Source organism: Paralichthys olivaceus, chromosome 3 (assembly GCF_024713975.1).
Source record: "Paralichthys olivaceus isolate ysfri-2021 chromosome 3, ASM2471397v2, whole genome shotgun sequence".
Classification (NCBI taxonomy): domain Eukaryota; kingdom Metazoa; phylum Chordata; class Actinopteri; order Pleuronectiformes; family Paralichthyidae; genus Paralichthys; species Paralichthys olivaceus.
In genome coordinates this window covers 866,659-889,229 of record NC_091095.1, presented here as the reverse complement: position 1 = coordinate 889,229, position 22,571 = coordinate 866,659, and the positions used below count along the sequence as shown (strand labels likewise).

The 22,571-nt window shown below is 41.9% G+C and overlaps 1 protein-coding gene and 1 long non-coding RNA gene across 7 annotated transcripts; one reads left to right on the top strand and one right to left on the bottom strand.

The window, feature by feature from the left end:
- Window positions 1-1,629: 1,629 nt before the first annotated feature.
- prrx1b (paired related homeobox 1b) lies at window positions 1,630-22,456 on the bottom strand. 6 transcript variants are annotated; one of them, XM_069520252.1, is made up of 6 exons: window positions 22,196-22,456; window positions 21,436-21,556; window positions 9,543-9,718; window positions 6,637-6,818; window positions 3,953-4,018; window positions 1,630-2,464 (listed from the first exon to the last, which is right to left on the bottom strand). In XM_069520252.1, exons 2-6 carry the CDS (start codon window positions 21,533-21,535, stop codon window positions 2,332-2,334), a joined length of 657 nt encoding a protein of 218 aa, XP_069376353.1. In that variant the 5' UTR covers window positions 21,536-21,556; window positions 22,196-22,456; the 3' UTR covers window positions 1,630-2,331. The 6 variants fall into 6 exon arrangements, with proteins under 6 accessions (XP_069376353.1, XP_069376362.1, XP_069376333.1 ...); XM_069520261.1 differs by lacking the exons at window positions 21,436-21,556; window positions 22,196-22,456 and adding an exon at window positions 14,842-15,557 and having other exon boundaries at window positions 1,630-2,466; window positions 3,959-4,018; XM_069520232.1 differs by lacking the exons at window positions 21,436-21,556; window positions 22,196-22,456 and adding an exon at window positions 14,842-15,554.
- LOC138406819 (uncharacterized) lies at window positions 15,460-19,945 on the top strand. The gene is made up of 2 exons (XR_011240219.1): window positions 15,460-15,602; window positions 19,487-19,945. It is a non-coding gene; the product is annotated as an uncharacterized lncRNA (long non-coding RNA).
- Window positions 22,457-22,571: the final 115 nt, after the last annotated feature.

Genomic DNA, 22,571 nt, shown 5'->3' with positions numbered 1-22,571 from the left:
AAAGGAGGGAAGGGGGGGGGGGAGAAAAAGTCAAGAAAGAAGAAGAAAAAAAACAAAGAGAAAAAGGGGATGAAAGAGGAAAAAAAAAAAGGTTTGGATGTTTTAGAGGAGAAGGGTGAAGAAACGCTCTCTTTCCCGCTCTCACTCTGCTCTCAGACTCCCCGCCCCTCCCTCGCTCTCACTGTCTCCTCTGTAATGAGCTCCAGATGTGCTGCTGAGGGTGGGGGTGGGTGGGTGAGGGCGAGGGGGAGGAGAAGGAGTGGTGGTGGTGGTGGTGGTGGGGGGGGGTTGCCTTGTATGTCATGTGCTCAGGCGAGGAGAGACGCTGTCCGAGGGGACGCTGTCAGGCCTGATGGAGTGGCTGGCCGCGGCCTGGGGGCGAGGATGGGGGAGGAGGAGGAGGAGGTGGGGGGGTCAAAAAGATCCCCACATCTGGAATCACTTCAGGTCAGCCCAGGGCCCGGCCATGAAAGGTGAGAGCGGGCGCCTGGCAGGGGGGGGGGGGGGGGGGGACAGGAGTCTGACACTGGACATACCACAGTCACAGCAAAACAAGGAAACACAGGAACCAGGAGGAGAGAGGAGTATTCCTTCTTTCACGTCAGCACGAGAATCAAACACACAACCAAGGGAGGACAATGTCCTCACGTCCTGAGAGGAACCGTCTTTCAAACACACCGAGTCAAAGTAAAAACCACTTCTCAAAGTCGTCTCAGAAGAAAAAAATTGATATTAGCGCTCGTCACATCGAAAATATGAATCTGCTCAAAGAAGAGAAGTGAAAATGACAAAGAGGCTTAAAAATCTAAATCAGCATCTGAAAGCAGCACTGAAGTCACACGAGAGGAGTCAGGAGGAGAAACTGGGAATAACTGACGACAGGAGGCGACGGAGGAGGAGTCAAGAGCAGCGGATTGTGGAGATGAAATGTTTCTGAGTTCAGCAGAAGACAATAATATTAGTTTTACGATGTGAATCCTCTTCACCGTCATCACAGTCACATCCAGTGTTGTTTTAAAGGAGTTTGGTTCCTCCTCGTGTTGTGATGGACGCTCCTCCGCAGCAGTGACATCACTTATCGAGACTCAACAACAACACGACCGCATCAGCTGCAGGTTCGTACCAGCCCACTTTTATGGCCCCTGTGCGCCGTGCGAGGACGACCATCGACATGTGTTTGTTGACGGTAAAGGTTACGAGGGGCCAAGAAGAAGAAACACCTTGTCTGACAGCCGCGGAGTCAAACGAGGCCCCGGGGCCCTCCATATTAAGGAGAGGATTTCCCTGCTCATAAATATCCTGTTTTTAAGATGGAAATTTCAGGTTGTGGTAATCAGGAAAAAAGAAAACACACAAAGCGGGAACAGCTTGAGGTTTTTTCTGAAGCAGAATCTGTTCTTGAGTTGTAAATCTCTCGTTTATGGGCCGTGCACGAGGTCCAGGATCATTTTGCTTTCCAAATGGTCTGAACCATAAACATACTCATTTCTTTGAGTTCCTGAAGCGGAGTCTCGGCCTCGTCGTATATTTTTCTTATGATTCGTCACAAATCTTCCGAGCGTAAAGATTCGGTGGGAGTTTGTTCGAGGACACAAACTGGAAAAGTAAAAACTCTTTAAACTGAGCGGCTGCACTGCTTGAAATGCATTTTTATTCATATACAAGTTTTTATTCTGTTACAGAGAAAGTATATCATAGGAAATAAGGAGAATCTTCTGGTTTTGGTTTCAGAAATACATTAGCTCCTCCTTTATATTGGACTATTATATGAAAATGTTTGATTGTCAGTGGTATAACATGGACAGAAATGTGAAAAAAACAAAAACAACTATTTTTAAAAGTTTGCATAAATGTCAGAGAAAGTTCTTGTCGCTTTGTTGTTGATTTTAAAAAGAAAATGATGAAGAGAAAAAGTTGTTGATCCCAGTTTTGGTGTCAGTTTATCTCCACCGCAGACAGACGGACAAAGACAAAATCCACGTGGTCCGTACATGAGTCTCGGTCGATGCAAAGACCTCTGGGTAAAAAAAGAAAAAGCTCTTTGGGAAACTCGCCCTCCGTTTCAGTCACAATCACAAAAGTAAAACTACGCAGATATTTCAGCTACAACTTCCAACTAAGACGCCTTTTTTTACAAAGAGTTCAGTGACGCTCAGGATGAAAAACAAGGCGACGCTGGGACAGAGTCCCGACACCACGCGGTGCCATGAAGTGGCTCCGGAGAGGAGAGGAGACTTCACCGCCCGGGTCACGTGAGATGATGCTCATCCCGGAGGCGGCGTCCGACCGCAGGGGGGGTCCGGCGTCCCCTCCCCTCCCCCCCTCCCCCTCTCAGTTGACCGTGGGCACCTGGTTCAAGCTGTATTCCTTGGCTTTGAGCCGCAGGTTGGCGATGCTGTTGGCCATGTTCATTCCCTGGGACGTGTTGGTGTTGGAGCAGGTGGGCGGGTAGGTGGCCATGGTGCTGAGAGACGAGAGGAAAAGAGGCGAGAAGGTTACGTCACCTGAAGCTGAGGCTGAGGAAAGAAGAGAAGGAGCCTTGAGATTCAAACTAAATCTGACAAAATCCACAAAGAAACTTCAAACAGGGTTTTTGCATTTTTAACTCAACACATCAGAACGTGAACGATTCGAGAATCAGGTGGTTTAAAGTGTGCAGCTGCTTTTTAAACTGATCGTATGATTATATACGTGTTCATCATATGTTTATATACGTGTTCATCATATGTTTATATACGTGTTCATCATATGTTTATATACGTGTTCATCATATGATTATATACGTGTTCATTATATGATTATATACGTGTTCATCATATGTTTATATACGTGTTCATTATATGTTTATATACGTGTTCATTATATGATTATATACGTGTTCATTATATGATTATATACGTGTTCATCATATGTTTATATACGTGTTCATCATATGATTATATACGTGTTCATTATATGATTATATACGTGTTCATTATATGATTATATACGTGTTCATTATATGATTATATACGTGTTCATCATATGTTTATATACGTGTTCATTATATGTTTATATACGTGTTCATCATATGTTTATATACGTGTTCATCATATGTTTATATACGTGTTCATCATATGTTTATATACGTGTTCATCATGTTTGGAACTCAACTGTTTAAGAAATTAAAAACTTTTCTTTTCTTTGAATCTTCTTTAGAATTAGAAAATTAAAATCACAGTAGTAGAAGAAAATGATTATATTCATTATGTTTTTTTGGGTTTTGTAATAATTTTTTCAGTCTATTTTTAATCTTGTTCTTGTTCTTTCATTAATATGAATTAGTTTTTATTTCAGGATCCAAAATAAGTTATTTCTGTGGAAATGATTAATTTCCTTTTTTAAGTTTTAATCCTAAATCATTTGGTTGCAGAGGAAGTGGACGATATACTTTTCTCCTCTCACTTTTATTCACTTGTAAATGCATTTGAATCCTCAGACGGCTCCTGCACATTAATCGTTTCTTTCTGTTCACATGACAACATTTTCAAGTTAAATAACTTAATTTTGAAAATGCTCAATTTTGAAGAATTGAGAAAAACTTCATTTATCGTGTGAAGAGTGATCAGAGACGACGCTCACTGACAGATTCCATCTCTCAAACATGTTTTGAGCTTCGTTATCTGCCGGTTAAAGAAAAAAGATTCTCAGTCGTTCAGGTGGAAGTTTTAAAAGAAGAGTTGAATCCAGCGATAACTGGACAAAACTCCTGTGACGTCTGGATTCAACTCTTCTCTGATGCAAAAACACTGTGAAAGTTATAAAAAGACAAACACAATAATAATCAAAACTCTATTTAAGACACAAACAGACAGCATCAGAATAAATATGATCAGAAAACAGAGTTTGGAGAACATGAACTTCCTTCACAGACAACAAGAGCAGAAGTGGATGTAGTAAAGTGAAAGCGTACTTGTTCTCTGAGGGCAGCATTTTCTGTGGTACTCGTACTGGCCCCCCCTCCGGCATTGGATACCAGCTTTAGGATAATATATACAGTCAAGTGTTAGCAGCACATAGCATGATTCCTGCTCCACATCACATTCCCCTCGCCGCCCTGCGTCCCGCCGAAGCGCTGAACTGTGCGTCGAGGGTCTGACATTTTATACCGAGTCTCATAACGCAGGATTACTGTAAATCACAATGTAACCAGAGTCACAAAAAATGTTGCCCAGCAGAGCGCCGTCTCTCTGTGTAGCGTTCGTTATCTGGTGTCGTGTAGCAGCGGGAGGTCACGGGGTCAACGCTGGATTTAATACGCTGTGTTTTCACATTATCACCTCGTCAGCGAGGTCACAGGATCCGAGGCGAGCGCTGGGAGAGACGGCGGCGGAAAGGGGGTGTTTGGATTCAACACAGTTAGTGTGAGTGAGAGGAGAGAGTTCTCTATATGAAGACAAACGTCAGAGGGACAAGTCCAGGTCAGAGACACAGAAGGACAAGGACAGAAAACCTGAAGTATCAATAATGTCTCTTTGATTCACTGAAGATTCTACAAATAAAATAAAGCGTGCTGGTGTTAAATCACTTCTTATTCCTACAAGACGAACTGTGACCGAGCTTCACCGTGTTTTAATCCAAGTTTGAATGAAATCACGTGATGATTGAAGCTAAACATGAAACACAGGACTGAAGGTGTCGTTCAGTGTTGAGCATCTCGTTAAACCTCATTTCACTTTGAGAAGATTGTGTGAGAATCTGAGTCTGATGTGAAGAGAGAACCGACTCAAAGGAAACTGTCTCTTCATCGGAGCACGAAATGTTTGGTCGACGTCACATCTGTGTCGTGTTCAAGGAGTTTTCAGCATCTTGTTAAATCTATGACACCAACTGATTTGTGAATATGAGACTAATGAAATTCTATTGATTTATTGATTCAGAGTTTCTCACAAACAATCAGATTTTTAGGGTTATTTTCTAAAAGACTTTTCTTGAATTAAATCACGACTTTATTCTCATTATTCTTGAAAAACCTATTTATTCTTCTAAATAAGCTGAACACTCTTATTTTATCTTTACTAAATATATTTAGTTTGTGATTTTTAAAAGTCTAAATATAAAATAAAAACTTCTAACATCTAATATTTGAAGAGAAGGAGATTATTCACAGCCACGGAGTCACAGGTCAGTTTGTCTTCTCAGTAAAACCTGAATCTGCAAAGTGACGAGTAACCGTCAGTGGAATCAAAGGTGGAAACATTAGAAGTGAAGGTTGTGATGAAGAACCAGACTTTCAGCTGCGGAACAAACTTTACAGAAAAGTGTTTTAGTAGAAACAGAACAGTCACAGAGTGAATCACAGAGTGAATCACAGAGAGAATCACAGAGTGAATCACAGAGTGAACCGGTCAGGACAGATTTTAAAGCATCAGTCCACGTTTTTCTACATTTTCCTTATTATCAACAAATCCCATGAAAAGCCTGAAGCCAGTGACGTGTTGGTGCGTCTGTCTGGTCATTTCCTGTCTGTGGCTCATGACATCATGAATGTTTTTCAAAACAAATGGTTTTTAAAACAGGTTCAGTCTTTGTGGAACCGGACGGAACTATTTTCTGCTGCGGATGTATCCACAGAGAGATCGTGTGTGTGTGTGTGTGTGTGTTGTGTTCCACTCGTTCCTGTGGCTCAGTCGTTCCCTGTGAGTTTTCAGATGTGTTGATAATAAAGAAAAGAGAGAGAGCACCAGACTCTTCCTCTCGTGCTCTCACATACGTTCACGGCGTGTAAGTAAAGGTGGAGCGAGACGCCGCGCGGCACAGATGGTCAAACGACCTGCGGCTCCTGACTGAGGGTCAGTTTGAGTCCAGGTGGATCAGAGGAGATGAAGGAGAGCGAGCCAAGAATGAAGAACATGAGCAGGTAGAAGAAGAGGAAATGAAACAATAAGAGAGAGAGAGAGAGTGTGTGTGTGTGTGTGTGTGTGTGTGTGTTCACATGCAGTTATTGTGGTATCAGCTTCTGTTCTGGAGACACATGAGAATCACTCTTTTCTGATCTTTCTTTACTTTCATCAGTTTTCTTCTGTCCTTTGTTTCTTTACTCCTTTTCTATCCATCCATCTTTTTATATATCTTTCCATCATCCATCTATCTATCTATCTATCCATATATCCATCTATCTCTGTCTGTCATCCATCTCTCCATCTATCTATCTATCTATCTATCTATACATCTATCTATCTATCTATCTATCTATCTATCTATCTATCTATCTATCTATCTCTCTCTCCATCTATCTATCTATCTATCTATCTATCTATCTATATATATATATCTCTCCATCTATCTATCTATCTATCTATCTATCTATCTATCTATCTATCTATCTATATATATATATCTCTCCATCTATCTATCTATCTATCTATCTATCTATCTATCTATCTATCTATCTATCCATATATCTATCTATCTATCTATCCATCTATCTATCTATCTATCTATTTATCTATCTATCTCTCCATCTATCTATCTATCTCTCTTTCCATCTATCTATCTATTTATCTATCTCTCCATCTCTCCATCTATTTCAGTTCAGTGTGTTAATGGAAAGTGATGTCAGGTAACTGGGTGCTGGCAGGTGAGTGTGGACTCTACCTGTAGGGGGCAGCACTGCCCCAGGACAGGTAGTCGTTTGGGCGCGGCGCAGGGCGCGGTACGATCGGCTGCTCCACCGCCGTCACGTCTCCGGAGTAAGACTTGAGGAGCGAGGCGTTCTTGCTGGCCAGCATGGCGCGCTCATTCCTGCGGAACTTAGCTCTCCTGTTCTGAAACCAGACCTGGAACCAGAGAGAACAAACAACGTGAACAACGTGAACAACTTCTCAACATCTCAACATCTCAACGTCTCAACGTGAACAACGTCTCAAATCACTTTGTTCTCGTCAGACTCTACGACAGTCTCCTGCTCCGTTCTTCACATGTGGACGACAAACTCCAGTGTCTGGAATTAATTTCAGATATTTTATCGTCCAGTTTAATAAATTGCATTTTGTTGTCGTGATGTTTGAATGTGTGTTGTCGTGTTTCTGTTTCCTGAGGAATCATGTGATCTGGTTCTGTTCTTCACAAACATCTGGATCCATCTGAAGCGTTTCTGTCCCTGGTCTCCGAACCACGTTTAAACTCTGTTGTTTCCTCTTTGTCTCTGTTGTGTTCATCGTTGGTGATGTCATAGACAGAACCCGAACGCATCACATGACATGATGAGAACACTAAATGAATAATATCTGTCGTTAACCGTCGGGTCGTTAAGTGTTTGAAGGTTTGTCGCTGTTTCACTGACACGACATCACCGTAGCAACAGAGGCCGTAAAAATCATTTAAAGAGAAATCAAACAAACCAGAAGTTTTCTCTCTCTCTCTTCTTTAAAACATCACTCCCTCCTTCCTCTGGGGGGGGGGGGGGGTGCTAATGTTGTTCCTCAGTGTGGTGAAATCAAATCCATTATTAGAAGCTACGAGCGCTCGGAGGGGCTCGCTGTCCGCTGACGCACGGCCTCAGGAATGGACTCAAAGTCTCTTTTATCAAAGGGTTTCTGCATCGCTCTCTGCTTCACATTAATCACAGATGTGCTGCTTCTCTCCCTCCATCATCACTGTTTCCTCTTCCCCCTCTCACGCTGCCCACAGAACAAATACTTTCACTGCGCTGATTAAAGAGCCGGCGGAGAAAATACACTGAAAAGACATTAGAGATTCACATTGTTCTGCAGGAAGTGTTCCCTCTTTTTATTTGTGTCAGGAACACACGGCTCTCGTCACTGTTGAATAACTTATATTATATATAAGTTTATCTCAGAGTCTTCTTCCTGTTTCTACAGGTTAAAGGTCACAAACACCACTTTCACCGCCACTAGATGGCGCAGTAGTTTATGTGAAGCCCAGACTGTAAAATAACTCGGACGACGCCGTCTCCACTTCCTGAGACACCAACGCTGCGGGGGAAACAGGCTCTCCACCAATCAGGAGTCAGTGTCAGCTGTCCATCATGGCGTCTCCGCCTGTTTCTACATCATCAATTACTAATGAAACCAAACTGATGAGAAACACTTGATCAAACCTCAGAGAGACGAGAACGAGCTGAAACCTCAGAAACATCTTTGACAAACATTTATCCAACGTCTGCTTTGATGGTTTCCAGTCGAAAGAAATCGTGTCATGGTGACTGGAGGCTCCTGTCGGCGTCTGAGACACTGAACTCGCTGAATGTGATCGAACCGCGTCAGGGCTGCGTTCACTCAGCGAGGCTCCTCAGCAGACGCTCAGCGGCCATCATTAGTGCACAGGTAACCAAGGATTCACAGGGAGGGACTCACGTGCACTAACATGAACTCATGAGAGTCTCCGCTCGGGATCGGTCACGAGCTTTGTACCGATGATGTGCTCACGCTCCGCTCATGTCCACAGACTACATCGTCTTTTCAATGTTTGAAATGAGTTCTGTGTCCGCAGGCCGAGAGAACTGCACTGCAAGCAAACTTAAGATCTGATTCTCAACACATGTAAACATGTAACACATGTAAACATGTAACACATGTAAACATGTAAACATGTAACACATGTAAACATGTTAGCATGTAAACAGAAACATGCTGTAAACAGTGAAACTGACACCAGAAACGTCTCCAGGGAACCAAACAGAGATGAACCTGCTGTGGTTCGATGTAAAGTCGGAGTTTTCACGTGTGTTGTGACTTTTTGCAGCTGACTGTTTTTAATTTGCAGTGTGTTCACTTCTGTAGATAAATAACTTTCAATGTTTAAAAACTAGAAAAAACTATATAACCTCTAATGTTGAAGGTTTTACAACTTAACATGTAACGTTAAATACTTAAAATCTCATATATATGATCTTTAATAGTTCAACTGTGTGTGTGTGTGTGTGTGTGTCTTGTTGCATTAAAAACAAATTTAAATAAAAATCTGCGTCTGGACATAGGACATCAGCACCTTCATACCCAGCATGCTCTGCTGCAGCCTCCCTCGTGTGCGGCTCTGCTCGTTGTTTATCAGCGATCTCTAAACCGCCGAGGAAATGAGACGTCATTACGTCCACTTTTCCGATCAGATCCAATCACGTCCTCTGGGGACGCGAGCGGCTGCTCACGGGCTCTGAACCGTCGCTGTGAGACTGAAGGAGTCTGAGCAGAGTCGACACGTTCTCATCAGAAGCTGCGTTAGTGTGAAACGTAAACACGCTGACTGATCGCTGCTGCTGCTGCGCTCTTCAGAGGAAACACATGACGTGAGGACGTGTCACTGCTGGACACCATGTCAACAAGTCCTCAAAGAACAATTCAAATCTGAATCCAATCATGTCGGACGAATGAAGAGGAGGTTTATGAGCGTGTGAGTTGATTTGATGCGTTTGAATGTGGAGGTGGAGAATTTAAATGCGACTTCGTGAGGAGAGATGATCTAGTTTGAATCAAAATCCCTGAACGTGTTTCATAATTGATCAGAACCCGAAGGACGCTCAGCTGTGATGTCATCGCTCCTACCTGGACTCTGGCCTCGGTGAGGTTGACCCGGCGGGCGAGGTCCTCTCTGACGAAGGCGTCGGGATAGTGTGTCCTCTCGAACACTCGCTCCAGAGCCTGGAGCTGGCTGCTGTTGAAGGTGGTCCTGTTCCTGCGCTGCTTCCTCTTCTTCTTCTCCTCCGTGTTCATCTGTTCATCTGCAGAAGAAGAGGAGGTCGAGTTAAACCTTCACGAGGGTGAACGTGCGGGTCTGCGGTTCAAAGCTGCGTGTCGGAACACACCAGAGTTTAATAAGAGACAGAGCGGTCCACGCCCCCTCAGACTTTACTCTGAAAACACACTGACGTTCAGCAGGGAACGAGGAATCTTCTTAGTTTTGGAGTTTCACGATTTCAAATTGAGCTCAGGTTGTTTTCCTCAAAATAAAATCAAGTGTCACATTTGAAATATCTGAAATAAGCGACATCTTAAAGTTTAATACTTTATAATATTCCAAAACTTTTTTATTCTTCTGCATCTCACACTTTTTCCCAGCATGCACAGAGACTGGGATTCAGCTGAGGAACAATGAGCAGACGCCATTTTAACTTTTCACCTCCTTCAGTAAAACATCTAGTGTCTCCATCGTGAAGATATTTCAGACCTGATGGAGCTCTGTCATCCTCCCTTTCTCTCTCTTCCCATAATTCCTCTCTGCCTCTCGACCACACGATCAGCTAAAGGCAGAAGTAACCAAGAAATAAATAACCGGAAACACGTCCTGTCTTAAAGGGACAACGCTCCCAAATTAAAAGACTTGTACGGTTTGAGGTTGAAAAGGGTTTTTACAATAATTCATTTTGTGGCATCGCTCTTCAAAAAAACTACATTTTCTCCATCAGAGAGAAAAAAACGACGTCTAATTATTATTGATTTATAAATTCACCAGAACCAGAAACACACAAATACGATGTTTACAACATTGACTTATATATTTGTAGTTCCAGTGAACTGACGCTTTAAAACATGACGGATTTTCAGAAAAGACAAATCACTTGTTCCCTGATCCCCCAACTCAATAACACGCACACACACACGCACACACGCACACACACACACACGCACACACACACCATCAATAACAAACAGCTTCACTAATAAACAAACACACAAGTGAGCAAATAAACTAAAGCTCTTCAGCAGAAATTACGATAAAAAACTAACTCTGCTGTGTGTGTGTGTGTGTGTGTCTCTGTGTGTGTGTGTGTGTGTGTGTGTGTGTGTGTGTGTGTGTGTGTGTGTGTGTGTGTTGGAGCCTTGTGGCAACAACGAAACCACAAAATAACACTTTCACAGAGGAGTGACAAAAAAAACAGAATGTGCTCATCCATGTTAATGCCTACAACACACACACACACACTCTCTCACACACACACTTTCTCACTCACACACACACACACTCTCACTCACTCACACACACACTCTCTCACACACACACTCTCTCACTCACACACACACTCTCTCACTCACACACACACTCTCTCACTCACACACACACTCTCTCACTCACACACACACTCTCTAACACACACACACACTCTCTAACACACACACACACACACATGTTCATACATATTTTCACTTTCAGATTCCGGTTTCATCTTGTTTCTTCTCTTTTGTTTCACTGAGGTCGTTTGTGACGTTAAATCTCTTCTCATCATTTCTTGTTAATATTTAGTGAAACGCTGACGTGTGTATTTTAAATGTCTAATAAATATATTTACTGCTCGGCAGCATCACGTGTGTGTTTTTTAATCATTTTTCGTTGTTGTCGGATTCATAGTTTTACTTTGAGGATGTTTCTGCAGTTTTCCCTCAGATCTCCTGTTTTTCTTCAGCCAGTGAAGAAGAGATAATATTTCCTGAGTCTGAAAACTAAAGAGATTTAAAGTTAATGTGTCTCACACTGAGAATAATTCACTTTAAAATCGTACGTTTGAAACCCAGAGAAGAGACGTGACCTGAAGATCTCAGCTAAACTCTGACACGTGACCATCACATGTTCATTCTGACATGTGACGTAAAACTGATTCTAATGACGAATGTAAACTTTGAAGATTTGAATGTTTCACACACACACACACACACACAGGGAAAGATGCTACAGTGTGTGTGTGTGTGTGTGTGTGTGTGTCACTGTTTGTTTTGTTGTCAACATGGGGTCTAATGAGACCCCCCCCCACTCCCTCCACAGTCTCAGCCAATCAGGAGGCAGCTGAGATTAACAAATATAAACAGACTTAAAATATAAATAATCGAGTTTCCAACATTTTGTCTCGAAACTAAAATCTGAACTTTTATTATCTCACCTTTAAAATGTGTTTGACTTCACGTGTGTTTTTATTTGAAGGTTTTTTTTTACTTAATTCTTTATTTTAACAGTAAATTGAAAATTCTTATTATTTAATGAATTGAATTATTGAATTTTTCCTCCTGTCACAGATGATTACGATCTTTTTCATTTGTTGCCATTTTTCTCTTATTTTAATTTCTCCATCAGATCTGATGTTTTCTTTTTGATTATATATTATAATTACAAATATATATATTCCTTCTATATATTTAAATTCTGTCTTTATCTTTAATTCGTGATTATTATCTTTTCTTTATTGTAATTTGTTACAGAGACATAAAGACAGAGGGGACATGATAAAAATCGTATTTAAGACCATTTCCAGTGGATTCAATGTGGAAACTGTTTTTCTATCGTGAACCTGAGGAAAGTTTTTTAAATATTAAATTAAATTAAATTAAAAGCCTGTTGAATTACTGATGCGTTCAGGTTCAAAGTGACCGGGCGTTAATCTGAGAACTGTTGAGCTTCATAATCTTTTTACCCTTTGACCTTTAATTAAAATGGATCCTCTAACGCGTGAACACTTTCACTGAAAGGAGATTTTTATTCTTCAGATTATTTCAGACGAGAATTTTAAAGAAGCTGAAAAAAGGAAACTTTCTGTTTTTCACAAAAATAAAATCAACAAGTTTTTTTCTCTTCGTGTGTTTTTCTGTTTGTTTTTTCATTTTGAATATTTTCAGATTTCTCTCATGATTTCTAACGTGAAGAAATCAATGAACTCTAACTCAGCACTTTGAGCATCATCATAATATTTAAAGGTTATTCTCCTTCTGCTGCTTTATTCCATTTAAATAAGCACTTTCAGATTCTACCTGTGATCCTGTTTGATTTAAAGGTTCGAAAGAAATAAAAACTTTCTCCTTCTCAAAATTATTCGAGGACAAATAGAAAATATGGAAGTAAATTCAAAGTGTGGTGTTTTAAATAAATGATGTTCTTGCTGTTTGGTTTATGGAACTTTTTAGATTTATTTATTTTACCACAAATTTCTGACTCTTTATTTTTTCTCATCTTAAATCTGGATTTTTTTTAAATGTATCTGCAGTTTAAGTCTTAAACTCAGTTTATAAACGGAAATAACACACACACACACACACACACACACGTATATATATATATATATATATATATATATATATATATATATGTGTGTATACCACTTAATATTTACCCCACACATACGTGGTAAATGTACCAACCATACATTTTCCACCAATCCATGAAAAAGAGGTTAAACGCAGACCGTGATTATTTGGCCTGTTTGTGACTTGAACAAAAAAAAATGGAAAAATATATTTTTTGGGAGGAATTAAATAAAATACAGTTTTTATTATAATTATTAAATTAGTTATTTTGACTTAAATGTCACTTTTAGAACACGACAAGATAAAAGTATAGAATTTAAACTCTGTGTTTCTTTAGAGTTTTATTGAACCGGATCTGACCCAGTTATTTATTGTTGCAGGAGAAACGTGGCTCTGCAGGTTTGAACACTGATCTTCAGTTTAACTTCATTCAAACGTTTTCTTATTTGTAAAACTTGTAACATTCGAATTAAGGGAATTTAAATCTAAATAAAATCCAAACTGAAATTTAAGAAAAATATATTTTAAAACCTGCAGACTGGTTTTTCTTTTTCTTTTTTCTTTGTGTTTTTGACTCAAGTCTGTTGATAATTCAAAGAACTCAATCAGAGCCGCCTCTTCAGCCTCCTCTTCATCATCTTCCTCCTCCTGATGAGAGCAACACGTGGATGAAGCTGAGCTCATTAGCAACAATCAGGGAAAGTTCATTAAAGTCCAGAGTCGCTGGTGCAGAGCAGCGATTATTGATTCTACAAGAATCAGATGTGAGAGCTGAACATGTCAATGTCTTTTTATTTCCTCTGGATAAATAAACATGTGTTTGTTTGAGTTTGTGGATTTTAATTAAAAATATATTTTAAATGTTGCTTTTGCGTCAATAAATCTAAAAACCAAAAAATACTGATGTGGTGATTCAGTAGAATCTTGAAATGACGTAATGAACAAACAACATTTCACAGAAAGTTTCTGCTCATTAATTTTAGTCTGAGGATTCAGCTGCTCGTGGGTTTTAATTCTTTTTCATTCTGATGCAGTCGATGAAGACAAACCGCTGAGCTCCGGTGAGAGAGTCTGACAGGTCGAAGTTCACCGAGAACCGAACTTCTGATTTTATACTTTGTCCAAAGTGGTGACACTTTAACTTTAACTCTCTTCATCTCATCTGTTTCATTTCCTCAGATTCTGTTTAAATTCTCTCAGACTCGGTTTCATCTTCAGTCTGGTTCTTGTGTTTTTAATCTTTTTTCTGAGTCTCTTTTGAAATCTCATCTTCAGCGGCTGATCTGAGAACAGTAGCCGCCTCTGCAGTCACCAAACTCGGACTCGTCGGCCTCCTCTCCTCGGAGGAACTGAAAACTTTTATTACGATTTATTTCTCATAAACTAACGCGCGCGTGGCTTCACTTTGTGTGTGTGGGTTTTTTTTTTTAGAATAAAATTGAATTTGAAACTTTGAATTTTGTATTTTCACATTAAAAAAAAACAAACGGTTTTTGTTGGATGAGATTTGTGGATTTTACGCGCAGACTCACTTCACTGACCATCATCACCAAAGTGACATCACAGCGTTAATGGTTAATTAATGGCTGTTTGAAAAGGGGGGGGGGGGGGGGGAATGCATGTGCCAAACTGACTAGAGGTTCTTCTGTGCGCACTGATCCATCCATGCGCTCTGCGTTTGGTTTTCAGTGGCGCCAGGTGAGAAGATGGATCTTCATTACGCACAGATCTGATTTAAAACACATTTCATCACCAGTTCACATCTGGTTTCTAGTTTCTACTCTGGTTTCTAGTTTCTACTCTGGTCTCTCGGTCTCAGCCTCTGTTTGTAACTTACTCTCCTGTTGGGTCGTGTCGCTCCCGCTCGTCAGCCCCGGGGACTCCAGCATACTCCTCCCCGCCTCCCCGACACCCTCGTCGGCCTGGCTGCCCACCATTTCCCCGGCCTCTTCCAGGTCCAACAGGTGGCTGACCGAGAAGTTCTTTTTGGCCTGCAGCGTGTCCAGGTTCGACGTGATCGGACTCTCCAGGCGGTTTGATATCGTCGCTTGCCTGTCCATTACATGTGCATAGCTAGAAGTCATGACGCAAGAGGGGCACAGCGGGAAAAGCGGAGCCGTGAGAAGGAGACAGAAGAAGAACCGAGCCGAGTAGATCCGTGCGTGCAGAAACGCACGGGCAGCGCGTCCACAGAGCAGACACCCGGGTGTTCGTGTTCAAATCCAGAGCAGCCGAGCAGCGGAGCCGAGGCGCAAACAAACTTCTGCAAACTCTTCTCTCCTCGTCTGCGTCTCCAGAACAAACCCAATCAATCCATGGAGCGGAGCGCGTCACCGGCAGCGAGTTCTCCCAGAAACTGCGTCTCCTCCTCCTGCGAGTCCGACACAAGATGTTCCGAAGAAGAAGAAGTAGAAGAAGTAGAAGAAGAAGAAGAGCTGTGTTCCCTCTCTGGTTGATTCTCGTCTGAGCAGGACGAGCTGCTGCTGCTGCTGCTGCCGATGATGATGATGATGATGATGATGATGATGACCAGATGCGCAAAGCTCCGTGTGCGCGTAAAGTTCGTTCCACCGCAGCTTAGAGGCGAGGAGGCTGGACGTTAGTACCGCACCTCTCTCTCTCTCTCTCTCTGTGTGTGTGTGTCTCTCTCTCTCTCTCCCTCCCTCTCTCTCTGCAGAGGGTGGACACACACTCTTCCACACTAATAGAAGCCCCACAATTACGTGGCGATGCCTTTATACTGTGTCTGACGTTTCACAGGCCCCCATCGCCTGTGCCCCCCCCCCCCCCCCCCCAACAGCTCCCTCCTCTTCAGGCCCTTAATGAGTGTGTGTGTGTGTGTGTGTGTGACCACATATTGGTCCACATGAGGCCGAACTGTCAAAGCAACATTCTTTAAAAATGTAAATCAAATTAGTAACTTCATGCAAACTCTGCGTGCGGCCCCCAGGGGGCCCTGTGTAGGTGTTGCACACGTCAATGAATCTTTTGACATTATCCACGGAAATAGTTTTAAATGAGGTTCAACGAGTCAAACGTCTCCGGCCACAGAGGAGAGCGTTTGTGGGGATGTTTCTTTCTGGAGCTGTAAAAGTGACTCTGAGCTGCAGAGAATCACCACGTCGTTGTTGTAGTTGAGTCCGAGCTGCTGCAGAGCTCTCGTCCGTTTATTCAAACTTTATTTAAGACAAGTGGTGAGAAGAGTCTAATTCAGGCAGCCATGTTGGAAGCACTCACGCTCTGTACGTTAGATATAAAACAGAAAGCACGCTGCCAAAGCTGGTTCAGCTAATAAAGCTAATAGCGTGTTGCTAGCGTTAGATAAACCTCGGCCTTGATTGATTTTCCACCGTCACCAACTGACTCTGGGATTACCCAGAGTCCTCTGAGCAGAGAGAGGAACTGAAGTGGGTCGTGTTCAAAACTCAGATTAGAGATCAATCTGCTCGGGTTCCTCAAAGACTTCAGAGGAGGAAAATCCCAACAAGTCGTAACTCGTGATGACGGCTCACAACGTTTACTTTGTTTTAACGGACCACAAACCAGAAATCTGTGGAACTGAAAAAAGTTTCCCTGTGAAGTGAAGAGCAGCAAAAGTCTGTGAAAATGAAAGTAAAGTCTTCTGGGTACTGAGCTGTAGCTCAGTTGGGTTAGGGCGGTGGTGGGGGAGGCGGGGGATGAAGGAGGGAGTTGGATGGCGGAGGTGATGGGGGTGACGGGGGGGAGGTTCGTGCGTTCAGATGGCAGGAGTCGACTCTGGGCTCCGAGCTGCCATAGTAGACATCCCGTAGCTTCCAGCCCCCTGATCTGGGAAAAGAACACTTGATGCCATCAAAGGGAAGCAGATTGAATCCAGATGTGCTTCTCTCGTTCTTTCCATGTATTTAATGAAGGCGCAGGGATAGAGTAGACTTTTTCATCATTAGTTTTCCCCCAGATTCTCTTTTCCTGCCTACAAGTCCACTCCGGTGCCAGCTAGGGCAAAAAAGAAAACGCAGAGAGAAAAAACCGGCCTCCCCACGTCTCAGACTTGCAGTCGTCTCCTCCGGGGCCTCGAGTCTTTGTTCAGAGCTCGATGTGAAAGTCCACGTTTCGCTGCTGCAGTTCGTCAGCGGCGAAAGGAAACGTCCTAACTTCTCTCAGAGGAAAACGCCGTCCTGCAGCGGAGCAGCTAAACGCCCACATCGCCACGACGATGCTAATGCTGGAGTTTTGGTTGAATAACATCAGGAGGTTTAAATAAGCAGCTTTGGAATCATCATGAAAAAGATCCGACATCGATGAATTTAATTTAATTAAATTGAATTTTCCGTGAAGTCAAATCTGATCGAGCAGTTTGAAGACGGCAGACGTTTGACGGAGGAGACGATCACAAACGGATCAAAACACGACGGTCGACATGTGAATGAATAAAAGCCCGAGGATCCGTAATAAAGTAAAATCATGAGTGAGAGACGTGAACACACGACTTCAGGATCATCGGAGAAAACGTTCACATCCTGGTTTGAGTTCATGAGACCCACGTCACTGCCGGTCACCGGTCACCCCCCCCCCCATACTCTGCCCTGAATCTATTAATCAGTTTGTAAGAAACCAGACCTCCATGAAACATCTAGATTCACTAGATCTAGTTTGAACTAAACCAACTCACACACACTCACAGATTAAGTCCCTTAAATGTCTCATTTCCTTTTGACCACGATTCATGAATTATCTTCTGAAATATGGTGAAAATGTAAAATAATAAAAGTTCTATCTTTCAATGTTGCAGAAAGAAAGAAAAGAATCCTGGATCTGACCTCTTTCCTCAGATTCATGAAAAAGTTATTTCCTGACTCATGTTCCATCCTCCGCCTCGTTTACTGGAATCTGTTCAGTGGTTTTGTGTGAAATCCTCCTGACAAACAAAAATCATCTTTGAAATGAGTTTCAGGTTCAGCCTGAACTAGATTATTAGATAAGTTGTGTTAGAACAAACAAACTTAGATTCTTCATCGGCTCACGTTTCCTGCAAACTGCCAAAAAAAACAAATCATCAAATTCAAACTATAGTTCCATCTTTTCAAAATAAAGCTACTTTACACACCACGGACGAATCAACACGTCGCTGCGAGGCCTGCTTCTCAAGATGATTTGATAATTAACGACATGTTGAGCAGTGGGAGGAAACCTCATCGTGTCACTTCCTGTTCCGCTGCGATCTCGTCAGTCTCCAGAGGCAGATTTCTATTTTCTATCTGTTCCACAAACTGTTTGTATGTGATGCTTTAATCCAAACCAACAGTTTATTAACATCCCCACATGTCGGCGTTACAGTCGCCGGTGAGGCAGCTTCTGGGCTCAGCTTCCACTTCCTGCACCACATAAATCTGATTCACTTTGAAAGTGCACGAGCCACAAACAGGAGGGATCGTAAATTAATGCAGAGATTCACTAACGGGTCTGAGGAGGAACCTGATCGTCAGACTTCAGAGACGATGACTCCGTCAGGACTGAGAGACGGAGCAGTGATGATGAGGGCCGGTCTGAAGGGATGTGAACCCACGACAACCTGCCGACCCTCCAGGAGACAGACGAGAGGATCTTATCACACGTGGAGGTTCAGTGTTTTCTCAAAACTTTGCTTGAACCGAGAGCGACGGCCCTCATCCCCAAAAGCTCTGGAACCTCCTCGTCTCCGAGTGGACGTCTTCGTCTTCTACGTGTACGGCTCCTCTTCTTCATCCTGAGACATTTGGATTCTTCATGGACCGACGTTCTCCAGAGTTTTACCAGGAGGCTGCAGGAAAAGTTCCAGAAAAAGTCCAGAGACACTGACTCAACACGTCAGGAACACGTCAGGAACACGTCAGGAACACGTCAGGACTTCAGTTCATGTCTGAAAACAGCTTGTTTGTCTCGTTGAGTTTGGATTAATAGGAATTAAAAGTTTAATCCCACGTATGTTGTTCATTGGTTGTTGTTGTTTGTGCGACAGGTACCTAGTTATTATTTTATAGATAGAAACTGTCGATGCTTCGTTTCTCCACTTTTCTCTCAGCTCGGTTTGTTTGGTTTGTTTCTGATCATAAAACTACTCATTGATTTTTTTTACCCAGCTTGGTGCTGAGATGATTCTGGAGGGAAGGAGATTAACGAGGCAGATCCAGGATGTTTTTGTTCTTTCTCTCACAATGTTTTATGACGGACGCAGAACGTCTTCCTGTTTTCTTTTATGTTTGATTTTCTTTTATATTCTAGTTGTAGATTAAACTGAATAAGAACCAGCCACAGCTTGTAAATGACATTTGAATGTGAGAGCATCGGTGAAACTCCTCCTGTGATAAATCTGAATAACACAACACGTTGATACTGAGTTTGGAATTCAGGACATTTGGTTTCGCAGTGACGTGTTGTCACGATGGATCTGACACGTTTCAATAAATCGCTTCCTCTCGTGTGCTAATGTGTTTTCTCTCCCTGTTGATTCTGTGTTGACTCAGGCTCTTTGTGCAGAAATGGCCCCCGGGCTGCAAACGACGATGATGATGATGATGATGGTCCGGGGCCGCCGCCGCCATCACGGCCGCCGCTGTCCAGTGACCCCTGGTGCTGATTGGAGTAACGTTTTGGCCCCTGTCCTGTTTTATTTCCCTAATTGGAGGTAAACGGCCTCCTTGTTGACTCTTTACATCCTGTGCAGGGAAACATATGTTACAGACACACGCCCCCCCCCCCCCCTCCCCCACCAGAGCTCTGACTGATTGCTGCACCGGGGGTTTCTCTGCCTGTGGGTCTGCCGACTGCTGCGCCGGGCCGAGCTGCAGACTCTCAGCACCGGAGCCGGATCAGTGGGAATGTTGGACCTGCAGCGTCTGAACGATGAGGCTGCAGGTTCTTCATCTTTCTTCAACACACGACTCAAAGTGTTTCTCTACGTTGAACCTGATAATAAAGATTCATTGTGAAAACAATTTACACCTCAACTTATTTTTCTCTTTACATCACGTGTGTTGATGTTGAACTGGTTTTAGTTTTACTATCGTTACTTTACAAGTTTGTTGAAATATGCGATTACATTTAAATACATCTCATTTGAAATATATTCAGGAAAATGTTTTTTTAAATAGACTTTAATTTGTAATATTTTTTTTCTTTTGTAGCTGTAAGATTGAAATCTGTTGTGATTTGAAAGTTTTACATTAAAATGTGTTTTTCAGTGATGAAGTAGTGATTACTTTCAGTTTCTGAATCTGAATTGAAGGAGAGATTTTCACAGGAAGACGACAGCGTGGTTATGTGTATATTTTATACATCGTGTCTCCAGCTGTCAAACGTTGTGTATCCGTGTTAACACCAGTAATTGTGCTCCACTGTGACTAAATGTAGGTTATATGAAGCATCTTTATGTTTTACGACCGGTTGTGTGTTGCGCTGCTGTTGTGTCTGTTGTTGCTGCACCGTTGTGACTGTAAACGTTCTGTGGTGGTGTTCCACAATCTGCTGCTGATTACAACAACACGCAGACTTTATTATACAGAGCACAAGGACTGTGTGAAATTAATTCTCATTATTACAGCACCGCAACCAGGGGCCGTGGAGACGTCAGCGCAGGCCTGCTCCTCTGTCACCGTCTGGTTCACACTTTACATAGAAGGTCAGACTTAGTTTTCACTTGATGTCCTGAAGTCAAACTTTATATTTCTCATTGAGCTTTTCTAACTTTTTTTAAACTTTAGTTTGTATCATTTATTTCCCCCTTGAAGTTGGAAGCACAAATCCCCCAGTGACAGAAGAAGATGAAAACCAAGCTCAAATAATAAATTAATAAAACAACGTCGTTCAGCAAAGGAAATAAAACGTTCACACGTTTTGACCGATTTCTGAATTCTGTCTTTTCATCTCGTGATTTTGTTTTTTTCTTTCAGTGTCAGAAATGAGCTTCTATATTTAAACTGAATTTTACTTTCTCAGTTATTCAAGCAGCCAAATGTGATGAGCTTCCTTTCATTGATCAGTGTGACTCTGACTCTGGCTTCATGTGGGGAATTGAATTACTTTAAATCGTACTAACGTTTTATAACCAGATTAAATCTAAATTATATTATTATCCTGCAGTTGAATTAATCTGGGGACAGAGAAACATAGATGATATATTGAATATATTTCTGCAGGATGAGCTTCGATCAGACTGAGGGGTTTGTGTTGCTGTGATGAAGCAGAGTTCAGCTGATCTGGACGTGAAACCTCCAGATGGACGACTTTCAGTAAAACCTGATTTTTTTCTCTTTGAATCTCGGACTTCTCAAGTTTCAGGGTCTTTCTCGACCTGTCGAGGGACGACAGCGCCACATAAATCACACTTTACTTTATAAACCGTCCACTCTCTGAAGTCTGGCCCAGCACACACACACACTCACACACACACTCACACACACAGACACACACTTACCGATGGAAATGTTATTTCCAGTGTAGAGATCCCTGCAGCCTGAAAATCCGTTGGATGCCTTAATCTCCGCAGCCTGCACCTTCTCATTTTTCTTTGTCATGATCCGGGGCACGTTTCTTTTCTAACACACACACACACACACACACACACACACACACACACAAACATGGTGACAATCGTTGTTCTTCTTCCATTTTAATCTGAAAAGAACAGAAACAGCCTCTAAGATGAGAATTTTTAAAATTAACTTAAATTAAAAAACAAATCCGTTGAATTATATCAATAGAAAAGTGGGACTTTATCTATGGAGACTTTTAAAACAACTGTTTGAAATGCTCACTCTCATATTGTCATATAGTTGTTATACATATTTAGATGTTATACATATTTAGATGTTATACATATTTAGTTATTTATCTTCATTTCATTGTTGAAGTTCATCTGAAAGACTTTATAAACTCAAGATAATGTAAGAAACTGAAAACATATTTTTGTTAAGTTGAAAACAAAGATTCAACTTGTTTGTTTTTAACTAATCAAAAAGTCAAACTTGTAAAAAGTATTTTATTATAAATGTTATTATTTTTTTATAAAGTGAGTGATTGAAGGGAGGCAGATTTAAGACTAAATTAGAAACTAAACACTTAATTCAGATGTTTGATTTGCATCACTTCATATTTTAATCTGCAAAGTGACTTTAATTCTCAAACAAATGTAGTGAAGATAAAATACAATATTAAAATTTAAAGTAAATACTCACACTGTAAGTGAAGCTGAGTATAAGTACTCAGCAGAGGTGTAATTGTGTGTGGCTGAATGTATCTGTAGTCTGGTGAAACGCTGGACTTCAAACGTTGACCCCGGGGCAGACGAGATGGTGGTCGCTCTCCCTCTCCGAGCTTCTGCCTCCCGACTAATTAAAAGAGCTGTTTTTACGGCGTCTCCTTCAGCTGGCCAGATGTGACCGGAGCGCTGTAAAATCTCAGAGCGGTTTACAGAAACACTTACTGCACTTTAAAAAAAGAGAGAGGACTTGAAACAGCGAGGGGAGTCACAAAGTGCTCCCACCGTCTGAATTCTTTCCAGCAGCAGAAAACTTCGGTCCCGCAGGTCAATCATCTCAAAACTGAAATGGA

Excerpts from the sequence above, each read along its gene's own strand:
- prrx1b (XM_069520232.1), bottom strand. The coding sequence starts at position 15,088 with ATGACTTCTAGCTATGCACATGTAATGGACAGGCAAGCGACGATATCA. Across the intron at positions 9,719-14,841 it reads CGACACGACCCAACAGGAGA|ATGAACAGATGAACACGGAG; the intron begins GTAAGTTACAAA and ends CTTCTTCTGCAG. Across the intron at positions 2,465-3,952 it reads ATGCTGCCCTCAGAGAACAA|CACCATGGCCACCTACCCGC; the intron begins GTACGCTTTCAC and ends CTCGTCTCTCAG.